Source organism: Silene latifolia, chromosome X, assembly GCF_048544455.1.
Source record: "Silene latifolia isolate original U9 population chromosome X, ASM4854445v1, whole genome shotgun sequence".
Classification (NCBI taxonomy): domain Eukaryota; kingdom Viridiplantae; phylum Streptophyta; class Magnoliopsida; order Caryophyllales; family Caryophyllaceae; genus Silene; species Silene latifolia.
Genome location: NC_133537.1, coordinates 33,062,363 through 33,086,736, shown reverse-complemented (window position 1 = coordinate 33,086,736; position 24,374 = coordinate 33,062,363). Strand labels below are relative to the sequence as shown.

Here is a 24,374-nt window from a genome sequence, read left to right as displayed (position 1 = left end):
AAAATAGCCCTTCCTTAATCAGTCTCCATACAAATCAATTTTTTTCTTAACAACACAGCTTGAACATGAATAAGGCAAACAATAACAACTCAATACTTCTAAAAACCAGTACATAGGTGAACTTTTATCATACCCACATGTAAATTAAACACAACATTCATACGTATATACGCATGACCTTAATCACATGCTACTACCAACCAACCAAACATTAACACCATCATGATCATGTAGACATACCCCACATCACATTACATATACTCCAATCCCTTCCATTCAACCCAAAAATATACTTCATCCAACATATACTTATAGGCATACAACAGATAACGATCCCTTGACACCCCGTTGTGACCGGCTCCAAGTTGTAAGGGCCTCAATGCGACTTCGGGATGTCTCCCAAGTCTTTGCGGTAGCTCCAAACAACTCTCCCCAGGTTCATTTTATTTAGACTCCCTATGTTCATTAAGTTCATTGGATTTAGGTTCCAGAATTGTCGCTCTAATACCACTTTGTAACACACCCACATACCAAGGACCATCCTAGCATGAGAGACTGTTACCATCTCGGTTTCTCCAGGCTAGTATATCAAAAATAACCATTCCAAAACATTTATTAAAGTATATAAAGTTAACGATTACATTGTCTCCAGACAAACTCAAAAGAAATGTATATGAATCTCAATACAACTAAAATCAAAGACAGCTAAACTCCTAACAGCGGAAGCTAGACTCGAAGTTATGACATCCCATCTCGTCCTCGTTGCTAAAGACAACCATCAACTATCACAATATGCTCACCATCCCCGAATGGATCACCACAGGTTTACAAAACAACAACGGGGTCAGTTCACTGCATAATCAAAATAAGCCAAACGCAACAAAGATAAAACAACTGTTCCACAATCAATCTCCAACTCCCAACCACATCTCATAACTGACTACACACTTAAGTGTGTAGCCCTGCCAGATTATTGCCGCAACAGATATTCCTCACCGCCAGTGGGGGACCGCAGCCTTTCCCACCTAAGCTCTGCTCATCACACGAGCGATAATCCATGTTCCTTAATGTGCACATCCCCTCTTGTGGCGGGTTCCACAAAGGGTGAATCAAGGGCGTGAAGCCACTCCCGCAAGTGACTCCATTCAACCGAGGACGCACCTCACAAACATCACTCCAATACTCCATAGTACAATCAACAACAATAGTATCATATCTATTAAATCACAACATCACAATCATCAACTTTATTCAATTACGCAATCAACAGAGTAGGGAAACCCTACTTTAGCACAAATCTGATACGAGTCAACAAGGAAGCTAGAATGACCCTTCTACGAAATCTCCACCTAACAACAATCACACAATCCAATCACAACATGCAAAACATCCCTTTTACCCCAAATTCAATACTAGGGTAAAACCCTAAAAAGGCAAACTGACAAAACCATAGGACTAGTGGCTTACCGATGCTATCGACGCAAGAGAGGAATGAACAAGGACTCACGAACAATCAATGATCTTGGGAGAGATTAGAGGTGATTAGAGTTACGTATAATATTTTAGGTTTTGTTAAAATGAAAAGTGAAACAGTAAATCTCAATTTATAACTTTAATCATCTTTAATCAAACCGCCAAAATAATACCCGTCAGACCAAATACTCGGTCGACTATTACCATACTCGGTTGAGTACTCTTGGACAGTAGCCTGACCAGAAACACACGACGCATTACTCGGCCAAGTAAGCGTTATTCGGCCGAGTAACAGGACTTAGAAAGACGTAGTATTACAAATACAATTGAAAAAATCTTAATAATATATGAAAGAATAAAGGTGGGAGAAGATCGGAAATATTAGGCGGATAACATTGCTTAAAACAGAATATATGAAATACAATTTTTTTTATGTAATTGGTATTTTTGATGATTTGGCGACGAGGAGATTAGTCACTTGTGACAGGCAGTATTATCTGTACAAGTAGCAAATATGAGGCCCCGGATGATCGAGGCGTGAGTGCCATAAAGTAGGAGTGGCGACAAAAAGAGCAACGAAAGAGCAAGGGGTGACTGTTTTGGCGAAGCGAAGAGGGTACAGATCACCGCTGCTATGGCATCTCATAAGTCTGATCCTCGTTTGTATGTTCTTCATAGTAAAGTAAAAAGTGTTAAAGTCAATAGGGATAGAGTTACCAGTTGTAAATTTTCTAGACCGGCCACTTTTCACCTGGTACCTAACATTTTAAGTTTGTGTACATAACAGCCTATATGTTTGGTTTTCATGTACAACATTCCCTTTTTGTCACTATAAAAAATTTGAATCGAGTATAACTCATATATTGGAATTCGGAATCGACCAATTTTTGTTCTACAATGATTATCTCCTCATAATTTACGATCTGGGAAAAAAAATGTCGAATGACGTTTTCTATGTTTTTTTTAAAGAAAACATCAAATCAACCATAAATTCGATCTTAAATTTCCGAATGACTATTTTTGGTTTATCAAATGGCAAAGTTTAAGGGTACCATGTGAATTTTCAGTAAAAAAAGGACTTGATATTACCTGTGTCAGAGGTTATGTGAGCAGACACCCTTCATCCGTGTACCATGAGTCATCAGTTGGAGGGACACGGACTGCTGCCGCAAGCTCCGTCGGATAATAGACCGGTGGTGTAACACCCGCTATATTAGAGACCCGTTGACTAACCTATTGACCATGTGAGACCCTTAGTAGAGAAGGAAGAGGGAGTTATATCACATTATTTACTATTTACTCGACTTAGTAAGGGTCACTCGGCCGAGTAGGGTTGGTACTCGACCCAGTGTAGTGTACTCGACTGAGTGTGCGTTCTGACAGCGTGTTATTATATGAAACGGAGGTTACGACTAAAGTTCATTGCCATGATACATTTCATATTTTCTAAACCTAATTCTCTCATTCTCTCTTAATTCTCTCATCTCTCACTACCCAATCATGAATTAACCTTGAACCTTAATCCGGGAAGGGAGATAGCTTATGCATGGAGTCATCGAGTCGGGTTGTCACCGCCATCAGTATCTGATTGTTCTTCAAGGTAAGTTTGGGGATATTTGATTATCGTTAGTCAATCTTAATAGTTTAGTAATAGGACATAATCGTGGTTGTAGGGTAAGATGTGGATTATTTCTTGTCGTGATATGATTGATGCATTTATATGGAATAGCGAAAAGGTAGGGTTTCCCTACTCAGTTTGAGTTCATGGTTGTTTGTCTAACTGTGTTATGTGGTTGTCCTTGTTCTGTGTGTCTGGATGAGTTGATTCAGTTACGGTATTGAGATGGTGACGATGGTGATGTTGTTGTTACTGGTATTTGATTGTGAAGCCATTGTCGGGAGATGGTCTTCACCCCCATGTTCGCCCCTTGTGGCTCCCGTCACAAGGGGGATGTGCACATTAATGATCTGGGTTCGCTCGTTGCAATGAGCGGGGCTTAGGTGGCAAGACTCCGATTTCCCTCTAGTGGTGTTGGTTACCCGTCGCGATGGGAACCATTGGATATTATGTGGTTGGAGTGGTGGAGGTCGGTAATCATTGGTTTAAGTTTGTACTATTATTTTGAGTTGCTTTATTCTACTGTTCCTTTATCCTGTTACTGACTTGTGTGGTGTGGTTTTGGTGTTCTTCTCTTTGTCTGTGTTTGTGGTGATCCATTTCATATTATCGGCAAATGGTGAGCAGATACTGATTTGATGAACATGGCTATTGATTCGTCTAAGAAAGATACTTTACAACATCATCCATCGCATTCTACAACTACACAAGCAATACGATCTCAAAAACTCAAGAAAATACATGGACCAAATGTGGAAGAGGGACAAAAAGAGAGAAGTATCAATGACATCACTGGAGTCCCATTTTTCAAGATGATGAGTTAATGTTAGAACATGCTGTAGAAGTGGTGGTGGAGACAGATGAGGAAGAGGACGAAGAAGGCCCTAATGATGAAGTGTGGTTCCAGAAACATAGGAGGAAAATATTGCAACTAATAGATGATGAGCCTGATGATATGTTACAATTGACTGAAGAGGACGTCCAAGATGAACTGGAATACTGGCAGAATGCAGTTTATGGTTTCATTGTAGGTGCAAATCCTCCTTGGCAAGCTTTAGAGGCATTCCTGAAATAATTATGGAGTAAGCACACAATTAGTAAAATCTCATTTATGCCCAATGGAATTTTTTTGGTTCGTTTTCAATATGAAGAAATGAAGCAAGCAATGTTGGGGAGTGGCCATTTTTTATTTCATAATAAACCCATTGTTCTCAGATCCTGGTCAGCAGATGTAGAATTAACTAAGGAAGAAGTTAAAAGTGTGCCGGCTTGGGTGAGAATCCATAAGCTTCCCTTGAAATTCTGCGGTAAAAGTCTGAGTAAGATTGCTAATCTAGTGGGTCAATATGTGAAAAGTGATGAGGCCACAGAACAGAAGACTAGATTGGGTTTTGCACGAGTTATGTTGGAGTTGAAATTGGGTCAGAAGTTTCCAAACAAAATTCAATTTATGGATGAAAAGCAATAGCTTTTAACTTTGGACATTGAGTATGAGTGGAAACCTACTGTTTGCACCAGATGTAAACTCCTTGGGCATGAAAAAGAAAAGTGTAGGAGGGGTAAACCTGTCCAGACAAAGCCAAACACTCAGAAGGTTCAGAAAGTTTGAAAACCAGTCCAAAGAGTCCAACCAGACCAGGATGTGAACAATGCCAGTCTACGTTTTCAACCAGAGAAGGCACCTGAACAAGTAACAGAACAAAAATTAGACCATAATGAACAATGCAATTATGATGTTCACACTCCTGTTACAAAAAATCAGAGTCTGGATGAGGAGACAAGGTCTCCTGTCAGACCAGTGAGGGCAACAAGACAAGGAAATGTCAATAGTGATCAGCAGTTGTCCCCTACTTACAAGGAGGTACTGTGTGGTTAAAATTCCCCTAAGGAAGTCCTTGGCAAAAATGGTATTGGTACTCTTTACCTATCCCCATGATAAAGTCAGACTTCTGGATTGTAAGGGGGATGAATAGGGAAGAGAAGCAGAAGTTTGTAAATAGTTTCCTTCATAGAAATAATGTTGGTTTTTTTGGTCTCCTAGAAACTAAAATAAACCCTCAAAAATTCAATAAAACTGTTAATAATGTGTTTAGGGATTGATGTGTGACCACCAATTCTAATTATCATAAGGGAGGAGGAATCTGGTTATTGTGGAATCCCACAATGGTGGATATCTTGGTCTTAGAATATAATGCCCAATATATACATCTTTTGGCAACTAATAAGAATACCCATAAGACTTTCCGTCATACTTTAGTGAATGCTTTTAATGGGGATAAGGACAGAGAAGTTCTGTGGAGTAGTCTTAGAAGGATTGTTAGGCAGGTTAGGGGCCCATGGACTGTTGGGGGTGACTTTAATTGTGTGTCTCAAGCTCAAGAGAGATTGGGAGGCAATGTTACTACCTCTTAAGCAGAGCCTTTTCAACAGTGTATTGAGGATTGTAATCTGAGTGAAATGCCTTCTACTGGAGCCTTTTATACTTGGAACAATAAACAGCCCCCTGAAACAAGAATATATAGTAGATTGGACAGAATGTTTGTTAATCATGAATGGACCATTCAATTCCCTGAGTACTATGCTAACTTCTTACCAGAGGGCCAGTTTGATCACACACCTTGCTTAGTGACCACTACTGCTCATACTCATACTCAGCCTCATACTAGATCCTTCAAATATTATAATATGTGGAGTTCAGCTCCAGACTTTAAGGAGTGTGTCCATAACTGGTTGGCTCAAAGTATCACATGGACAAAGATGTATGGGATAGTCAGGAAGCTTAAACTTCTGAAGCCCATCTTAAAGCAACTCAATAGGGCTCATTTTAGTGATGTGGAGAACAAATCAGATCAGGTGCAGGCTAAATTGACTCATATTCAGCAGCAACTGGTTTCCAATCCAGGTGATGAGGACCTGGTAAGACAAGAATATGATAGTCTCAAGATCTGCCTTAGTCTCAAGAGACAGTCGATAGTCAAAAGAATCGACTCTTAGGATCACCATGGAGGTCCTATCCACGACCGGGCAGCGAATGTTATAAAACATTTAGGACTCCACGTCGATGTCACAATAGTGTCCTACGAAATATCCGTATAAATCGCCTCTGTGATTGGTCAGTCAACCGGTTGACTTATGGCTCGTTGAACCCACCATCAACCAACGTCACAAAATAATTGCCAGAGTTATCAGCTCATGTGGGCAATTAAGGACTTAAGAATATAATGTTTGTTCAGTTCACTTTGTGGTGTTCAAAATTTGTCGTACAAATCCACATGAAAAACAAAATATATATAAAATATCAAAACGATGATGTCGTATAGAGTACAAGAGAGTATGAATCTGATCCATAAAAGAGTACTACAACTTAGGAACACGTTTAATTCCCATGGAATTAACGTGCCCTTCATGCTTATCTTGTCGTAATGCTTTAGTGAGAGGATCTGCTATGTTATCATCTGTAGCAATCTTTTCTATCACTACTGTCTTTTGCTCCACGTAATCCCGGATTAGATGAGCTTTCCGTTGTACATGTCTAGACTTGTTGCTAGACTTTGGCTCCTTAGCTTGGAAGATGGCACCACTATTGTCGCAATAGATGGTGATCGGGTCATTCGAACTAGGCACTACAGAGAGCCCATGTAAGAATTGACGCATCCATATCGCTTCCTTTGTAGCTTCGGACACGGCATAGTACTCGGACTCGGTCGTAGAATCTCTTGTAACAGTTTGTTTCGAACTCTTCCAAATGATCTGCAGCGCCATTAAGAGTAAAAACGAATCCAGACCGAGATTTCGAGTCATCTCGATCCGTTTGGAAGCTAGCATCTGCAGAATCCGGTTGCGCATAGCTTTTGATCGCCTCCATAAGTCAATGCCCAATCTTTAGTCCTCCGTAGGTACTTAAGAATGTTCTTGACAGCCAACCAATGTGGTTCACCTGGTTGCTGTTGGAATCGACTTGTCATACTCAATGCATATGCCACGTCCGGACGTGTGCATATCATGGCATACATGATTGATCCTATTGCCGAAGCATAAGGAATCCGTGTCATGCGCTCTTTCTCTTCCGGTGTCTCTGGTGCCTGAGACTTGCTCAAATGCACCCCTGGAGCCATAGGAAGGAACCCCTTCTTGGAGTTAGTCATCTTGAATCTCTCTAGGACTTTGTCTATGTAAGACTCCCGATCGAGAGATAACATCCGTCGTGATCTATCTCGATAGATACGGATGCCTAGAATTCTTTGTGCCTCTCCCAGATCTTTCATCTGGAAATGGTTTTTCAACCATACTTTCACCGAAGTTAAGAGAGGTATGTCATTCCCAATCAGGAGTATGTCGTCAACATACAATATTAGGAAGACAATCTTGCTCCCACTCGACTTGATATATAAACATGGTTCCTCGACCGATCGAGTAAATCCATTTTCTTTAATCACTTGGTCGAAGCGATGATTCCAACTCCGAGATGCTTGCTTAAGTCCATAAATGGAACGCTTAAGTTTGCATACTTTCTTAGGATGTAAAGGATCAATGAAACCTTCGGGTTGTACCATGTACAACTCTTCCTCCAAAAAGCCGTTTAAGAAGGCGGTCTTCACGTCCATTTGCCAAATTTCATAGTCATGAAAAGCGGCAATCGCTAAGATAATCCGAATGGAACGCAGCATGACTACGGGTGCAAAAATCTCATCGTAGTGCAAACCTGGCACTTGGGTGAAACCTTTAGCAACTAGTCGTGCTTTGTAGATATCTTGCTGACCTTCCACAGAATGCTTTATCTTGTAAAGCCATTTGCATTGAAGGGGACGAACCTTAGCAGGTAAGTCAACAAGATCCCACACGTTGTTCTCATACATGGAGTCCATCTCGGATTGCATGGCCTCAAGCCATAGCTTTGAGTCAGAACTAGTCATGGCACCTTTATAGGTTGCGGGTTCACTACTCGTTAAGAGTAGAACGTCATCTATGTCATGTTCCTCGACCATACCAATGTATCTGCCCGGAGGAATAGAGACTCTTCCCGACCTCCTAGGTTCCTCAAGAATGTTCACCGCAGCCGGGATTGAAGGAATAGGTTCCTCCAATGGTTGCTCGGTGTTTGGTTACGGAATCTCCGACAGTCGAAGGTTCTATCACTCTTTGCATTCTCGAGAAATTCCTTCTCTAAGAATGTCGCACTAGCCGCAACAAAAACGCGTTGTTCGGTTGGCGAATAGAAGTAATGACCACGTGTTCCTTTAGGATAACCTATAAAGTATGTCTTGACCGATCGCGGGCCGAGCTTATCTTCGTGTCTCCACTTGACATAAGCCTCGCAGCCCCAAACCCGTATAAAGGACAAGTTAGGGACCGTTCCCTTCCATAGTTCATATGGAGTCTTGTCAACAGCTTTAGACGGACTTCGGTTAAGTATTAGAGCGGCCGACAAAAGAGCATAACCCCATAATGAATCAGGTAAAACCGTGTGACTCATCATGGATCGAACCATATCAAGTAGTGTTCGATTTCTCCGTTCGGACACACCATTCAATTGAGGTGTTCCAGTGGAGTTAAGCGTAGGGCAATCCCACAGTCTTTGAGGTGTTGATCAAACTCGTGAGAAAGATACTCGCCACCACGATCCGAACGCAGTGTTTTAATCTTTCTATTTAATAGGTTCTGTACCCTATTCTGGTATTCCTTGAATTTCTCAAAGGATTCACTTTTGTGCTTCATTAAGTAGACATATCCATATCTACTTAAGTCGTCCGTGAAAGTGATGAAATACCTATAGCCTTCTCGTGCGGTGATTGACATAGGGCCACATACATCCGTGTGTATGAGTCCTAATAGGTCAGCAACGCGCATTCCAACACCTTTGAAGGAAATACGAGTCATCTTACCGATGAGACATGATTCACACGTGCCAAATGATTGAAAATCAAAGGCCGAGATAGCTCCATGTTTAATGAGCTGTTTTACGCGTTTCTCATTAATGTGTCCCATGCGGCGATTACCATAGATACGTTTGATCTTTGTCACCAACCTTTAACTTTTTATTCATTACGTGTAATATTTCGGTGGTCTGATCTAAAACATAAATTCCATTCATGGAGACTGCCTCGCCATAAATCATATTGTGTAAAGAGAAAATGCAAGTATTATTCTCAATTACAAATGAAAATCCGAGTTTGTCAAGTGCGAAACCGAAATAATGTTTTTCGAAAGACTAGGAACATAATAGCAATCATATAATGATAACTCAAATCCGCTAGGAAGCTGGATCACATATGTTCCCCTCGAGACGGCAGCCACTCTTGCTCCATTCCCGACACGCAGGTCAACCTCACCCTTTGCGAGAGGTTCGAGATTTCGGAGGCCCTGCACATGATTACAGAGATGAGAACCACAACCAGTATCAAGTACCCAAGTTCCGTAACTTGCGTGGTTAATCTCAATCATATGAATAAAAGTAGAAGAAGAAGACATACCAACAGGTTTAACACGACCCGCTTTTATGTCCTCATGGTAAACAGGACATGTGCGTCTCCGGTGCCCGGACTTGTGGCGGTGATGGCATTCCATGTTATCCATTTTGCTCTTTGTCGCGCTTGATGAGGTGCTCGACTCACCAGGCCCACTCTTACCTGAACCCGACTTCTTGAACTTCGCCTTACCTACTGCTAGGTTTGCCCGAGCTTTGCCCTTACCCTTTCCTTTATTTGACACAACGAGAACATCCTGTTTCATGCTCCCACTGGACTTCATGTCCTTCTCGGCCCGTACGAGAAGGGAGTGCAATTCATGGGGAGTTTTCTTCAAATCATTCATATAGTAATTCGCTCTAAATTGCGAATAACCATCGTGGAGTGAGTGAAGTATGCGGTCGATAACAATGTTCTCGCTGATGTTACAGTTAAAGGTCTCCAGTTTCTCGACATTCTCAATCATGCTGAGAATGTGTGGGCTAACCGGTTGGCCCTTCTGGAGTCTCGCATCAAAGAAGCGAGTGGTATGCTCATAAGTCACGATTCTCGGTGCTTTCGAGAATTCCTTGGTGAGCGTGGTGAAAATCTTGTTTGCACCATGGGCTATGAAGCGTTTCTGCAAATTGGGTTCCATTGCAAAAATGAGTACGTTTTTAATCGCACCCGCTTCCATACAGAAATCATTAAACTTGGTGATTTCAGCAGCTCGAGCCGTGGGACCTGGGTTTGCCGGGATGGGCTCCAAGAGATATTTGAGCTTCCGTCGGCGACGCAGCATTCCGTAATGCCGCCTCCCGGTCCGCGAAGTTGGATCCATCATTCTTCGCCGAGTAGACGATTCATCCGATTCATGAAGATCCGAAGCCAGGACTCACGGTCCAATGTGGCACTTGGCATTGGGTTATCACTTGAACCAGCCATTTGTTGTTTAGCAGTTTAAAATCGTGATCTACACTGAAAAAGAAAGAAAAACAAAACGAAATAAGCAACTCATCGAGGTGATTTAAGTCTATTTTAAAATTCATTTTAAACATGTAGACTCTCCCACTTGCATAATTGATCTCCCTCAAGAATGATACAAGTGATCCCAAGACTCAATTTCTGTAAACTGATAAGCCAACTGTTTAGCTAATTCTTCCGGAAGAACTCTTGGTCGATAGATTTCTGCAAATCCTATCTATAGTCCACCATAATCACAGGATCGTACGAGTGATCATAGTGTTGAGATAAAATAGGTCAATCGGTTCCAACTTACCCGACGTAGAAGGGGTCATATTATGCCTACCGACGAAGAAGGGACTCATTGGAGTTTGACCTATAAAGACCGTTCTCAATTTTAGTTTATACGAGGAAGATCCCATCAACAAAATTATAATTCATTTTAAGTGAACGAATAACTAGCGTCTGTCGTGAATGAATTTATTTGGATGATGGCTTTAAAACGTGTGACATACGAATGTCAAGGAAAACTAACTCGTGACCTCTATATGTGTCAGTTTTCATGCAATTATTAGGTGGTTTGGTTTTTAGGCGGAATATGATGCAAATTATCGTTGCGAAAAATAAATAAAAGAATGCAATACGTAAATAAATTCCTAGTGTGGCCTATCCTAATAAAAAGAACAAAATACAACTTTGGAATCCACCGTTGGACCCAAGAAGCTTGTCTTGTTGTTCCATCTTGATCCATGTAGCGGGAGTGAGCATCTGGTCTCCGTCTTTGGTCTTCTCAAAAATTACAATTAAAATTACAAAATATAAACCTAATTACATTCTAATAAAAACTGTAATTACAAGTGAAAAATCCAAAACGGAGATACGAGATCTCAAAATACAACCAAGACCGTGTTCCATCATTACGGTAACACGTTCTACTAAGGCCACACTAAGTTACAACTGATTGCAAAATTAAATACGTAATAAAAAGGGCATTCAAAACATTCATAATTAACGATAAATAAAAATGCATCAACTAAAAACAAATTCATTCGTGACATAATTCCGTAATTATGTTAAAATTATCCAAACCACCTTTTAATGATTAAAATTCATGTGATAAAACGGCTTCTATCATTTAATTTTAATCCATTACAATCCGTTACTTTAAAAACGCTTTAAAATAACTTAATGGTACGTGTGTGAACCGTTTCACAATCATAGCGAGTGTACTATATCCGTATAAAGTACATATTGAAGCCAAAAGAAAATTTAAATCAAAAGAAACAAATTTTCAAAGTCATGTCAAAGATTTAAATCCCTCGATCCAGGGACATAAGTGCTCGATCGAGGGACGGGAGGGCTCGATCGATCAACGCAAGTCGATCGAGAGGTATGCTAATTAGGAGGTACTCGATCGACGAACTGGTGGTCGATCGAGGACTTATATCAAGAATACTTGCTCGATCGAGTACGAGGACTCCTCGATCGAGCAAAGGGGTTTTAAAAGCGGTCGATCGAGTGCAACAAGGACTCGATCGAGTAAAAACTTGTCAAAAAAACCACTCGATCGATTAAAAACTTGGTCGATCGAGTGCAAAAACCTCTGAAAACTTCAAAACCCTCGTGAAACAGTTTTGGCGAGACAAAACAAACGCTATTTTGATCAAAACTGATTGAAAACAAATCTACAAAATGCTAGACATTAACATATTGTTATAATGATCGTGTAAAATAACAATATGCATAAAATCAAAACGAAAATAGCCCGTGTAAAACATATCACGGTACGGTTTTCGAGACAAAACAACAACAAGAGCAATCGTGTAAACAGGACACGGTTCCCAATGCAACAAAACCGCAGCAATAACAAAAAAAATTTCTGCCGAGAGAATAGCTGCTGCCGCACGGATTTTTAGACAAAACAAAATCGTTTCAAGATAGTTTTATGAAAAACACATGGAAAAATTCACGTGGCCTCGCTCTGATACCACTTGTGGGTTAATATCCGTATACTACCCTTTAAATTTAGGACTATAACGTAAATTTAACATGCGAATATCGTCATAAAACATAAATACAATATAGAAACGATAAGGAATTAGAATCAACCTCGGGTCCTTATAGTGCGGCGTAAAGAAACTTAAATCAAATGAGATTCCCTCCTAATTGTTGCACCCAAGACCTTGTCCGAGATATGCCCTTGTGCTAGAACGTGTTCTCCGATTGCCTTGCAATATAGGGAGAACTTGTTGTGAGTTTTTCTCGAGATGTGAGATCTCGGTTTCAGAGAGGAATTAATCTCTAAAACCCTAATTCTCTTCACTAATGATGATTAGGTTTAAACAAGAAGGAGGAGGCTCTCCTTTTTGTTCTCCTAATTCGGCCAAGCCGAGTCCATGGGGAGGAAATGGGCTTTTCCATTTCCTCTTCTATTTGACTCGTAGTCCGAACCCCAATGACTAAATGTATATGACGCGGTTTGATTATAAACTGTTATCGGTTATCGGAAATTAAGGCATCAGCTAATAACACGGGTTAGCTGAATTATTAATTCGTGTCCGACAAAAACAATATTGTATAATTATATTCAATATACATTTAATTAAATATAAATCGTTTTATATTTAATTTTACGAATTAACTGGTTAATTCGCCTTAGCCCATGATATTTAATCCGTATTAAATATAATATCTCAACATCACATATTTGACTAATTACTAGTCAAATATCTCGGACTAATTGGTTAGTCAATCTTGGCATCTACATGACAGTATTTTCATACCGTCACATCTCTCGAACGTATCCTATAGGTGTGACTTTTAGGGACCAGTTGATCACCGCCATCTGTATGACAATAACGTCAAACTTATCTAGCAAGCCAACCGTTATTGATAAACGTGGATCAACTGATAATAATACCAAAAGTATGCCCTTTGATCCTTTTAGAGGTTTATAAGTCCTTGCACTAACTGTTAAGGACACCAACCCCAACAAGCTCCCACTTGTCCGTACAAGTGCATGTGCAATGACGTTATCCGCACTAACTGGAGGACACAAGCTCCAACAAACTCCCACTTGTCCGTACAAGTGTATGTGCGATAACCGATTCTCATATTCATTTAAAATTTCTCCCACTCAATGTAAAACAATTTGCAGATCTGGATCCACAAAGGTCGTATTTTACAATCGATCTGTATCTAGAGTGGTTTCCCCGACTAGAGAGTAACTTAACTGATAAAACGAATCCGTATCCGAGCATGGCCATGCATTTCGATTCTGACTCCTCGAGTGGCCCCGAGAAATATCAAGTACCGATAAAGGCTGAATATTTCCTTCAACTCGAACTCCTTCCGATCTAAGCACAGCATGAAATGACCCACAAAAAATCTACTTGGCCCCCTGTTACGGATGACCGTGAGAAAGAAACCAAAGTCACCCAAAATCTGCCTTAGTCTCAAGAGACAGTCGATAGTCAAAAGAATCGACTCTTAGGATCACCATGGAGGTCCTATCCACGACCGGGCAGCGAATGTTATAAAACATTTAGGACTCCACGTCGATGTCACAATAGTGTCCTACGAAATATCCGTATAAATCGCCTCTGTGATTGGTCAGTCAACCGGTTGACTTATGGCTCGTTGAACCCACCATCAACCAACGTCACAAAATAATTGCCAGAGTTATCAGCTCATGTGGGCAATTAAGGACTTAAGAATATAATGTTTGTTCAGTTCACTTTGTGGTGTTCAAAATTTGTCGTACAAATCCACATGAAAAACAAAATATATATAAAATATCAAAACGATGATGTCGTATAGAGTACAAGAGAGTATGAATCTGATCCATAAAAGAGTACTACAACTTAGGAACACGTTTAATTCCCATGGAATTAACGTGCCCTTCATGCTTATCTTGTCGTAATGCTTTAGTGAGAGGATCTGCTATGTTATCATCTCGTAGCAATCTTTTCTATCACTCTTGTCTTTTGCTCCACGTAATCTCGGATTAGATGAGCTTTCCGTTGTACATGTCTAGACTTGTTGCTAGACTTTGGCTCCTTAGCTTGGAAGATGGCACCACTATTGTCGCAATAGATGGTGATCGGGTCATTCGAACTAGGCACTACGGAGAGCCCATGTAAGAATTGACGCATCCATATCGCTTCCTTTGTAGCTTCGGACGCGGCATAGTACTCGGACTCGATCGTAGAATCTCTTTGTGACAGTTTGTTTCGAACTCTTCCAGTGATGCGGCGCCATTAAGAGTAAAAACGAATCCAGGCTGAGATTTCGAGTCATCTCGATCCGTTTGGAAGCTAGCATCTGCGTAATCGGTTGCGCATAGCTTTTGATCGCCTCCATAAGTCAATGCCCAATCTTTAGTCCTCCGTAGGTACTTAAGAATGTTCTTGACAGACCAACCAATGTGGTTCACCTGGTTCTTTGTTGGAATCGACTTGTCATACTCAATGCATATGCCACGTCCGGACGTGTGCATATCATGGCATACATGATTGATCCTATTGCCGAAGCATAAGGAATCCGTGTCATGCGCTCTTTCTCTTCCGGTGTCTCTGGTGCCTGAGACTTGCTCAAATGCACCCCTGGAGCCATAGGAAGGAACCCCTTCTTGGAGTTAGTCATCTTTGAATCTCTCTAGGACTTTGTCTATGTAAGACTCTGATGAGAGATAACATCCGTCGTGATCTATCTCGATAGATACGGATGCCTAGAATTCTTTGTGCCTCTCCCAGATCTTTCATCTGGAAATGGTTTTTCAACCATACTTTCACCGAAGTTAAGAGAGGTATGTCATTCCCAATCAGGAGTATGTCGTCAACATACAATATTAGGAAGACAATCTTGCTCCCACTCGACTTGATATATAAACATGGTTCCTCGACCGATCGAGTAAATCCATTTTCTTTAATCACTTGGTCGAAGCGATGATTCCAACTCCGAGATGCTTGCTTAAGTCCATAAATGGAACGCTTAAGTTTGCATACTTTCTTAGGATGTAAAGGATCAATGAAACCTTCGGGTTGTACCATGTACAACTCTTCCTCCAAAAAGCCGTTTAAGAAGGCGGTCTTCACGTCCATTTGCCAAATTTCATAGTCATGAAAAGCGGCAATCGCTAAGATAATCCGAATGGAACGAAGCATGACTACGGGTGCAAAAATCTCATCGTAGTGCAAACCTGGCACTTGGGTGAAACCTTTAGCAACTAGTCGTGCTTTGTAGATATCTTGCGACCTTCCACGAGAATGCTTTATCTTGTAAAGCCATTTGCATTGAAGGGGACGAACCTTAGCCGGTAAGTCAACAAGATCCCACACGTTGTTCTCATACATGGAGTCCATCTCGGATTGCATGGCCTCAAGCCATAGCTTTGAGTCAGAACTAGTCATGGCACCTTTATAGGTTGCGGGTTCACTACTCGTTAAGAGTAGAACGTCATCTATGTCATGTTCCTCGACCATACCAATGTATCTGTCCGGAGGAATAGAGACTCTTCCCGACCTCCTAGGTTCCTCAGGAATGTTCACCGCAGCCGGGATTGAAGGAATAGGTTCCTCCAATGGTTGCTCGGTGTTTGGTTCTGGAATCTCCGACAGGTCGAAGGTTCTATCACTCTTTGCATTCTCGAGAAATTCCTTCTCTAAGAATGTCGCACTAGCCGCAACAAAAACGCGTTGTTCGGTTGGCGAATAGAAGTAATGACCACGTGTTCCTTTAGGATAACCTATAAAGTATGTCTTGACCGATCGCGGGCCGAGCTTATCTTCAAGTCTCCACTTGACATAAGCCTCGCAGCCCCAAACCCGTATAAAGGACAAGTTAGGGACCGTTCCCTTCCATAGTTCATATGGAGTCTTGTCAACACTTTAGACGGACTTGATTAAGTATTAGAGCGGCCGACAAAGAGCATAACCCCATAATGAATCGGGTAAAACCGTGTGACTCATCATGGATCGAACCATATCAAGTAGTGTTCGATTTCTCCGTTCGGACACACCATTCAATTGAGGTGTTCCGAGGTGGAGTTAAGCGTAGGGCAATCCCACAGTCTTTGAGGTGTTGATCAAACTCGTGAGAAAGATACTCGCCACCACGATCCGAACGCGTGTTTTAATCTTTCTATTTAATAGGTTCTACCCTATTCGGTATTCCTTGAATTTCTCAAAGGATTCACTTTTGTGCTTCATTAAGTAGACATATCCATATCTACTTAAGTCGTCCGTGAAAGTGATGAAATACCTATAGCCTTCTCGTGCGGTGATTGACATAGGGCCACATACATCCGTGTGTATGAGTCCTAATAGGTCAGCAGCGCGCATTCCAACACCTTTGAAGGAAATACGAGTCATCTTACCGATGAGACATGATTCACACGTGCCAAATGATGAAAATCAAAGGCCGAGATAGCTCCATGTTTAATGAGCTGTTTTACGCGTTTCTCATTAATGTGTCCCATGCGGCAGTGCCATAGATACGTTTGATCTTTGTCACCAACCTTTAACTTTTTATTCATTACGTGTAATATTTCGGTGGTCTGATCTAAAACATAAATTCCATTCATGGAGACTGCCCTGCCATAAATCATATTGTGTAAAGAGAAAATGCAAGTATTATTCTCAATTACAAATGAAAATCCGAGTTTGTCAAGTGCAGAAACTGAAATAATGTTTTTCGAAAGACTAGGAACATAATAGCAATCATATAATGATAACTCAAATCCGCTAGGAAGCTGGATCACATATGTTCCCCTCGAGACGGCAGCCACTCTTGCTCCATTCCCGACACGCAGGTCAACCTCACCCTTTGCGAGAGGTTCGAGATTTCGGAGGCCCTGCACATGATTACACAGATGAGAACCACAACCAGTATCAAGTACCCAAGTTCCGTAACTTGCGTGGTTAATCTCAATCATATGAATAAAAGTAGAAGAAGAAGACATACCAACAGGTTTAACACGACCCGCTTTTATGTCCTCATGGTAAACAGGACATGTGCGTCTCCAGTGCCCAGACTTGTGGCAGTGATGGCATTCCATGTTATCCATTTTGCTCTTTGTCGCGCCTGATGAGGTGCTCGACTCACCAGGCCCACTCTTACCTGAACCCGACTTCTTGAACTTCGCCTTACCTACTGCTAGGTTTGCCTGAGCTTTGCCCTTACCCTTTCCTTTATTTGACACAACGAGAACATCCTGTTTCATGCTCCCACTGGACTTCATGTCCTTCTCGGTCATACGAGAAGGAGTGCGATTCATGGGGAGTTTTCTTCAAATCATTCATATAGTAATTCGCTCTAAATTGCGAATAACCATCGTGGAGTGAGTGAAGTATGCGGTCGATAACAATGTTCTCGCTGATGTTACAGTTAAAGGTCTCCAGTTTCTCGACATTCTCAATCATGCTGAGAATGTGTGGGCTAACCGGTTGGCCCTTCTGGAGTCTCGCATCAAAGAAGCGAGTGGTATGCTCATAAGTCACGATTCTCGGTGCTTTCGAGAATTCCTTGGTGAGCGTGGTGAAAATCTTGTTTGCACCATGGGCTATGAAGCGTTTCTGCAAATTGGGTTCCATTGCAAAAATGAGTACGTTTTTAATCGCACCCGCTTCCATACAGAAATCATTAAACTTGGTGATTTCAAAGCTCGAGCCGTGGGACCTGGGTTTGCGGGATGGGCTCCAAGAGATATTTGAGCTTCCGTCGTCGGCGGCATTCCGTAATGCCGCCTCCCGGTCCCGCGAAGTTGGATCCATCATTCTTGATCGAGTAGACTAATTCATCCGATTCATGAAGATCCGAAGCCAGGACTCACGGTCCAATGTGGCACTTGGCATTGGGTTATCACTTGAACCAGCCATTTGTTGTTTAGCGATTTAAAATCGTGATCTACACTTTGAAAAAGAAAGAAAAAAAAAAAAAACGAAATAAGCAACTCATCGAGGTGATTTAAGTCTATTTTAAAATTCATTTTAAACATGTAGACTCTCCCACTTGCATAATTGATCTCCCTCAAGAATGATACAAGTGATCCCAAGACTCAATTTACGTTAACGATAAGCCAACTGTTTAGCTAATTCTTCCGAAGAACTCTTGGTCGATAGATTTCGCAAATCCTATCTATAGTCCACCATAATCACAGGATCGTACGAGTGATCATAGTGTTGAGATAAAATAGGTCAATCGGTTCCAACTTACCCGACGTAGAAGGGGTCATATTATGCCTACCGACGAAGAAGGGACTCATTGGAGTTTGACCTATAAAGACCGTTCTCAATTTTAGTTTATACGAGGAAGATCCCATCAACAAAATTATAATTCATTTTAAGTGAACGAATAACTAGCGTCTGTCGTGAATGAATTTATTTGGATGATGGCTTTAAAACGTGTGACATACGAATGTCAAGGAAAACTAACTCGTGACCTCTATATGTGTCAGTTTTCATGCAATTATTAGGTGGTTTGGTTTTTAGGCGGAATATGATGCAAATTATCGTTGCGAAAAATAAATAAAAGAATGCAATACGTAAATAAATTCCTAGTGTGGCCTATCCTAATAAAAAGAACAAAATACAACTTTGGAATCCACCGTTGGACCCAAGAAGCTTGTCTTGTTGTTCCATCTTGATCCATGTAGCGGGAGTGAGCATCTGGTCTCCGTCTTTGGTCTTCTCAAAAATTACAATTAAAATTACAAAATATAAACCTAATTACATTCTAATAAAAACTGTAATTACAAGTGAAAAATCCAAAACGGAGATACGAGATCTCAAAATACAACCAAGACCGTGTTCCATCATTACGGTAACACGTTCTACTAAGGCCACACTAAGTTACAACTGATTGCAAAATTAAATACGTAATAAAAAGGGCATTCAAAACATTCATAATTAACGATAAATAAAAATGCATCAACTAAAAACAAATTCATTCGTGACATAATTCCGTAATTATGTTAAAATTATCCAAACCACCTTTTAATGATTAAAATTCATGTGATAAAACCGCTTCTATCATTTAATTTTAATCCATTACAATCCGTTACTTTAAAAACGCTTTAAAATAACTTAATGGTACGTGTGTGAACCGTTTCACAATCATAGCGAGTGTACTATATCCGTATAAAGTACATATTGAAGCCAAAAGAAAATTTAAATCAAAAGAAACAAATTTTCAAAGCTGTCAAAGACGAAATCCCTCGATCCAGGGACATAAGTGCTCGATCGAGGGACAGGAGGGCTCGATCGACTGAACTGCAAGTCGATCGAGAGGTATGCTAATCGGAGGTACTCGATCGACGTAATCGGTGGTCGATCGAGGACTTATATCGACAATCTTGCTCGATCGAGTACGAGGACTCCTCGATCGAGCAGTGGGGTTTTAAAAGCAGGTCGATCGAGTGCAACAAGGACTCGATCGAGCAAAAACTTGTCAGAAAAACCACTCGATCGATTAAAAACTTGGTCGATCGAGTGCAAAAACCTCTGAAAACTTCAAAACCCTCGTGAAACAGTTTTGGCGAGACAAAACAAACGCTATTTTGATCAAAACTGATTGAAAACAAATCTACAAAATGCTAGACATTAACATATTGTTATAATGATCGTGTAAAATAACAATATGCATAAAATCAAAACGAAAATAGACCGTGTAAAACATGTCACGGTACGGTTTTCGAGACAAAACAACAACAAGAGCAATCGTGTAAACAGGACACGGTTCCCAATGCAACAAAACCGCAGCAATAACAAAAAAAATTTCTGCCGAGAGAATAGCTGCTGCCGCACGGATTTTTAGACAAAACAAAATCGTTTCAAGATAGTTTTATGAAAAACACATGGAAAAATTCACGTGGCCTCGCTCTGATACCACTTGTGGGTTAATATCCGTATACTACCCTTTAAATTTAGGACTATAACGTAAATTTAACATGCGAATATCGTCATAAAACATAAATACAATATAGAAACGATAAGGAATTAGAATCAACCTCGGGTCCTTATAGTGCGGCGTAAAGAACAGAAATCAAATGAGATTCCCTCCTAATTGTTGCACCCAAGACCTTGTCCGAGATATGCCCTTGTGCTAGAACGTGTTCTCCGATTGCCTTGCAATATAGGGAGAACTTGTTGTGAGTTTTTCTCGAGATGTGAGATCTCGGTTTCAGAGAGGAATTAATCTCTAAAACCCTAATTCTCTTCACTAATGATGATTAGGTCTAAACAAGAAGGAGGAGGCTCTCCTTTTTGTTCTCCTAATTCGGCCAAGCCGAGTCCATGGGGAGGAAATGGGCTTTTCCATTTCCTCTTCTATTTGACTCGTAGTCCGAACCCCAATGACTAAATGTATATGACGCGGTTTGATTATAAACTGTTATCGGTTATCGGAAATTAAGGCATCAGCTAATAACACGGGTTAGCTGAATTATTAATTCGTGTCCGACAAAAACAAAGCAGATATTGTATAATTATATTCAATATACATTTAATTAAATATAAATCGTTTTATATTTAATTTTACTGAATTAATCAAGTTAATTCGCCTTAGTCCATGATATTTAATCCGTATTAAATATAATATCTCAACATCACATATTTGACTAATTACTAGTCAAATAACTCGGACTAACTGGTTAGTCAATCTTGGCATCTACATGACAGTATTTTCATACCGTCACATCTCTCGAACGTATCCTATAGGTGTGACTTTTAGGGACCAGTTGATCACCGCCATCTGTATGACAATAACGTCAAACTTATCTAGCAAGCCAACCGTTATTGATAAACGTGGATCAACTGATAATAATACCAAAAGTATGCCCTTTGATCCTTTTAGAGGTTTATAAGTCCTTGCACTAACTGTTAAGGACACCAACCCCAATAACCCATAAGCAATTCCTCTTCTTACATCAAGCTAAAATGAAATTCTTGCAGAAGAAGGCTAAAGCTCATTGGATGACTGAGGGAGATTCAAATTCTGCCTATTTTCATGGGGTTATTAAGGCTAGGAGAAATAAGAATGCTATTTTGCAGATCAAAGATCATATGGGGCAGCTCTATACAGAAGAATATGGTATACAAGAAGCTTTTCTAGAGTATTATAAGTTGCTCTTGGGGACCAGTACTTAAATTCTCAATGTTAAAAAAAAGGTGGTCTAACAAGGAATAGTGTGTACTGAGGCTCACTACCTGAAACTTTTGAGTTCTATCACTCACTAGGAGATTAAAGAGGTTATGTTTCATATCCCTAATAATAAGGCCCCTGGACCTGATGTGTTTTCTAGTCAGTTTTTTAAAGATGCATGGGAGATAGTTGGTGAAGATGTATGCTATGCTATATCTAATTTTTTCCAATCAGGCCAAATCCTGAAACAGGTTAATTCTACTCTTCTCACTCTCATTCCCAAAGTGGCAAGTCCCCTCTCTGTTCTTGATTATAGGCCTATAGCCTGTTGCAATATCACATATAAATGCATTTCTAAGCTAATTTGCAATAGGCTTGCTCTTGTGCTACCTGAGATCATCTCTCAAAATCAGGGGGGTTTCATTCAGGGGAGGAGCATCATGGAAAATATCCTTATTTACCAGGACCTAATTAGAATGTATGAGAAACAGGTTGTGGCTCCTAGATGCATGATCAAGATAGATCTTCAAAAAGCTTATGATACTATAGAATGAGATTTTTTGGATCAAATGTTACAGGTCCTACAATTTCCAGACATGTTCAGAGGGTGGATAATGCAGTGTGTCACTAATGCAACCTATTCTATCAATCTAAATAGGAATATGTTTGGGTTCTTTCAGGGGGCAAAGGGGGTTGAGACAGGGAGACCCACTCTCTCCCCTTCTGTTCACCTTTTGTATGGAGTACCTGACCAGATTATTGCAATGCTCTACATCTAAGTTAGAGTTCAAATTTCATCCCCTCTGTAAACCCTTGAGACTCTCACACTTTATGTTTGCAGATGACTTGCTTTTGTTCTGTAAGGGAGATGCACCATCAATGATGACAATAATCAGGACATTCTCTACATTTTCAGCTACCTCAGGTTTAAAGATGAGTAAAGGGAAATCCAATGTGTACTTTAATGGGGTAAAGAAAGGGCTGAAGTCTGATTTCTTACAGGTATCTGGGCTAGTTGAAGGGAAATTGCCTTTTAGATACCTAGGAGTTCCCATCAAGACTATCAGGCTAAATGCTCAAGACTGTAAGCCTCTTATTGATAAGATGGTGAATAGAATTAGGACTTTGGGGGCCAGGAACCTATCCTATGCAGGATGGTTGGTCCTAGTCAGGTATGTGCTAAAATCTCTTCATAATTATTGGGGACAAATGTTTATCTTACCCAGTGTAATTATAAATCATATTGAGCAGATTTGCAGAAACTTTCTTTGGGATGAGGGGGTTGACTTCATGCGATCACCTCTGGTTGCCTGGGATACAGTGTGTAGGCCAAAAAAAAGAGGGAGGCTTGGGCTTAAAAAGGATATTTTATGGAACAAAGCTGCAGTTGGTAAACTGGTCTGGTGGATCTACACTAAACCAGACCTTCTATGTGTAAAATGGATCAATAATATCTACCTTAAGGGGTCAACTTAGCAGGAATATTCCCCAACCACGAATCCTTCTTGGTATTGGAGGAAATTATGTCAAGTTAAACTGGAGTTCCAACAGGTTCGTCATAATCAAAACTAAGCTCTTAATGAGTAGACTGACTACACTATTGCAAAGGGGTATGACTATCTCCGAGTTAAATCACAGGAGGTTCCATGGGGCAAGTTTGTTTGGAATCCGTGGACTGTACCTAAACATGGCTTCGTAGCCTGGATTTACTACCATGGGAATATGAATACGAAGAGTAAATTATTCAATTTGGGGATTTGTGAAGATAATACCTGTTGTATTTGTGGAGGAGCTTCAGAAACTCTGGAGCATTTGTTCTTCGATTGTAATTATAGCAGGTTCACAATTCTACAAGTTGGAAACTGGCTAGATATCACCTTGCCTACATCCAATCTGACTAATTGGTGACTGGGGCGGAACAGATCTCAGGTACAAATAGGGACTCTAGACGCCATAATTAATGCTTGCATATATCACATTTGGCACCAGAGAAATCGCAACAAATATGAATCTGTTATCATTCGACCAAATAATCTCGCTAGAACAATCATTGGTGATCTGAAGTTGAGATTTCGAGGTTTGGAAAGAAGGAAAATGCAAAAGAGGGAAGCGATTTGGCTCAAGGGGCTACTGAGACGGGTTATTTGATGGCAGTGTTTCTGATTTGTTTGATCAGGTAAGAAGGAAGAAGAAAGATTGAAGATGAATATTGCCTAGGGTTAGTACACAACAAAATCTCATATTTGTATCAGGTTTTGTTTTGAATTTGGTTTGGGCTGATTTTGTTTGGGCTACCCTTCTGTTGGGTCGGCTTTATGTAATATGGAACTAGACATTATATCGTCTTTGTATTGTCTAGTCTTCATTGTATGGTGACGTCTCTTTTTGATATATATACTTACATTTTATTAAAAAAAAAAGCAAATGGTGAGCAGTGAGACTTTTCAGGTTGCTATGGTTGTTGTCTCGATGTAGTTGCTGGGTTGGAGAGGTCGCGTGGCATAGCGTCGGTCTTTGGTCGATAGTAGTTTCAGCGGTTGTATTCTCTTATGTTGTCATAGTTTAGCTTTTGTTCTTTTGTTTCCGCTGTAATTTGTATAGAGATTATTAATTGTTCTTCTATGGTCTATTTGATATACTTACCTCGGGCAACCGAGATGGTAACGCCCATATATACTTAATAGGGAAGGACTTGTTAAGGCTCCTTTGTAAGTGGGGGTGTTACAAAGTGGTATCAA

The 24,374-nt window shown here is 40.5% G+C and overlaps 1 protein-coding gene across 1 annotated transcript; it reads left to right on the top strand.

Annotated features, from left to right (window-relative positions):
* Positions 1-4,244: 4,244 nt before the first annotated feature.
* On the top strand, positions 4,245-22,415 carry LOC141617161 (uncharacterized). Its single transcript, XM_074434345.1, has 7 exons — positions 4,245-4,519; positions 4,610-4,694; positions 4,854-4,952; positions 5,522-6,007; positions 21,447-21,633; positions 21,871-22,127; positions 22,215-22,415. The coding sequence occupies exons 1-7, from the start codon at positions 4,245-4,247 to the stop codon at positions 22,413-22,415; spliced, it is 1,590 nt and encodes a 529-aa protein (XP_074290446.1).
* The last annotated feature ends 1,959 nt before the right edge of the window (positions 22,416-24,374 follow it).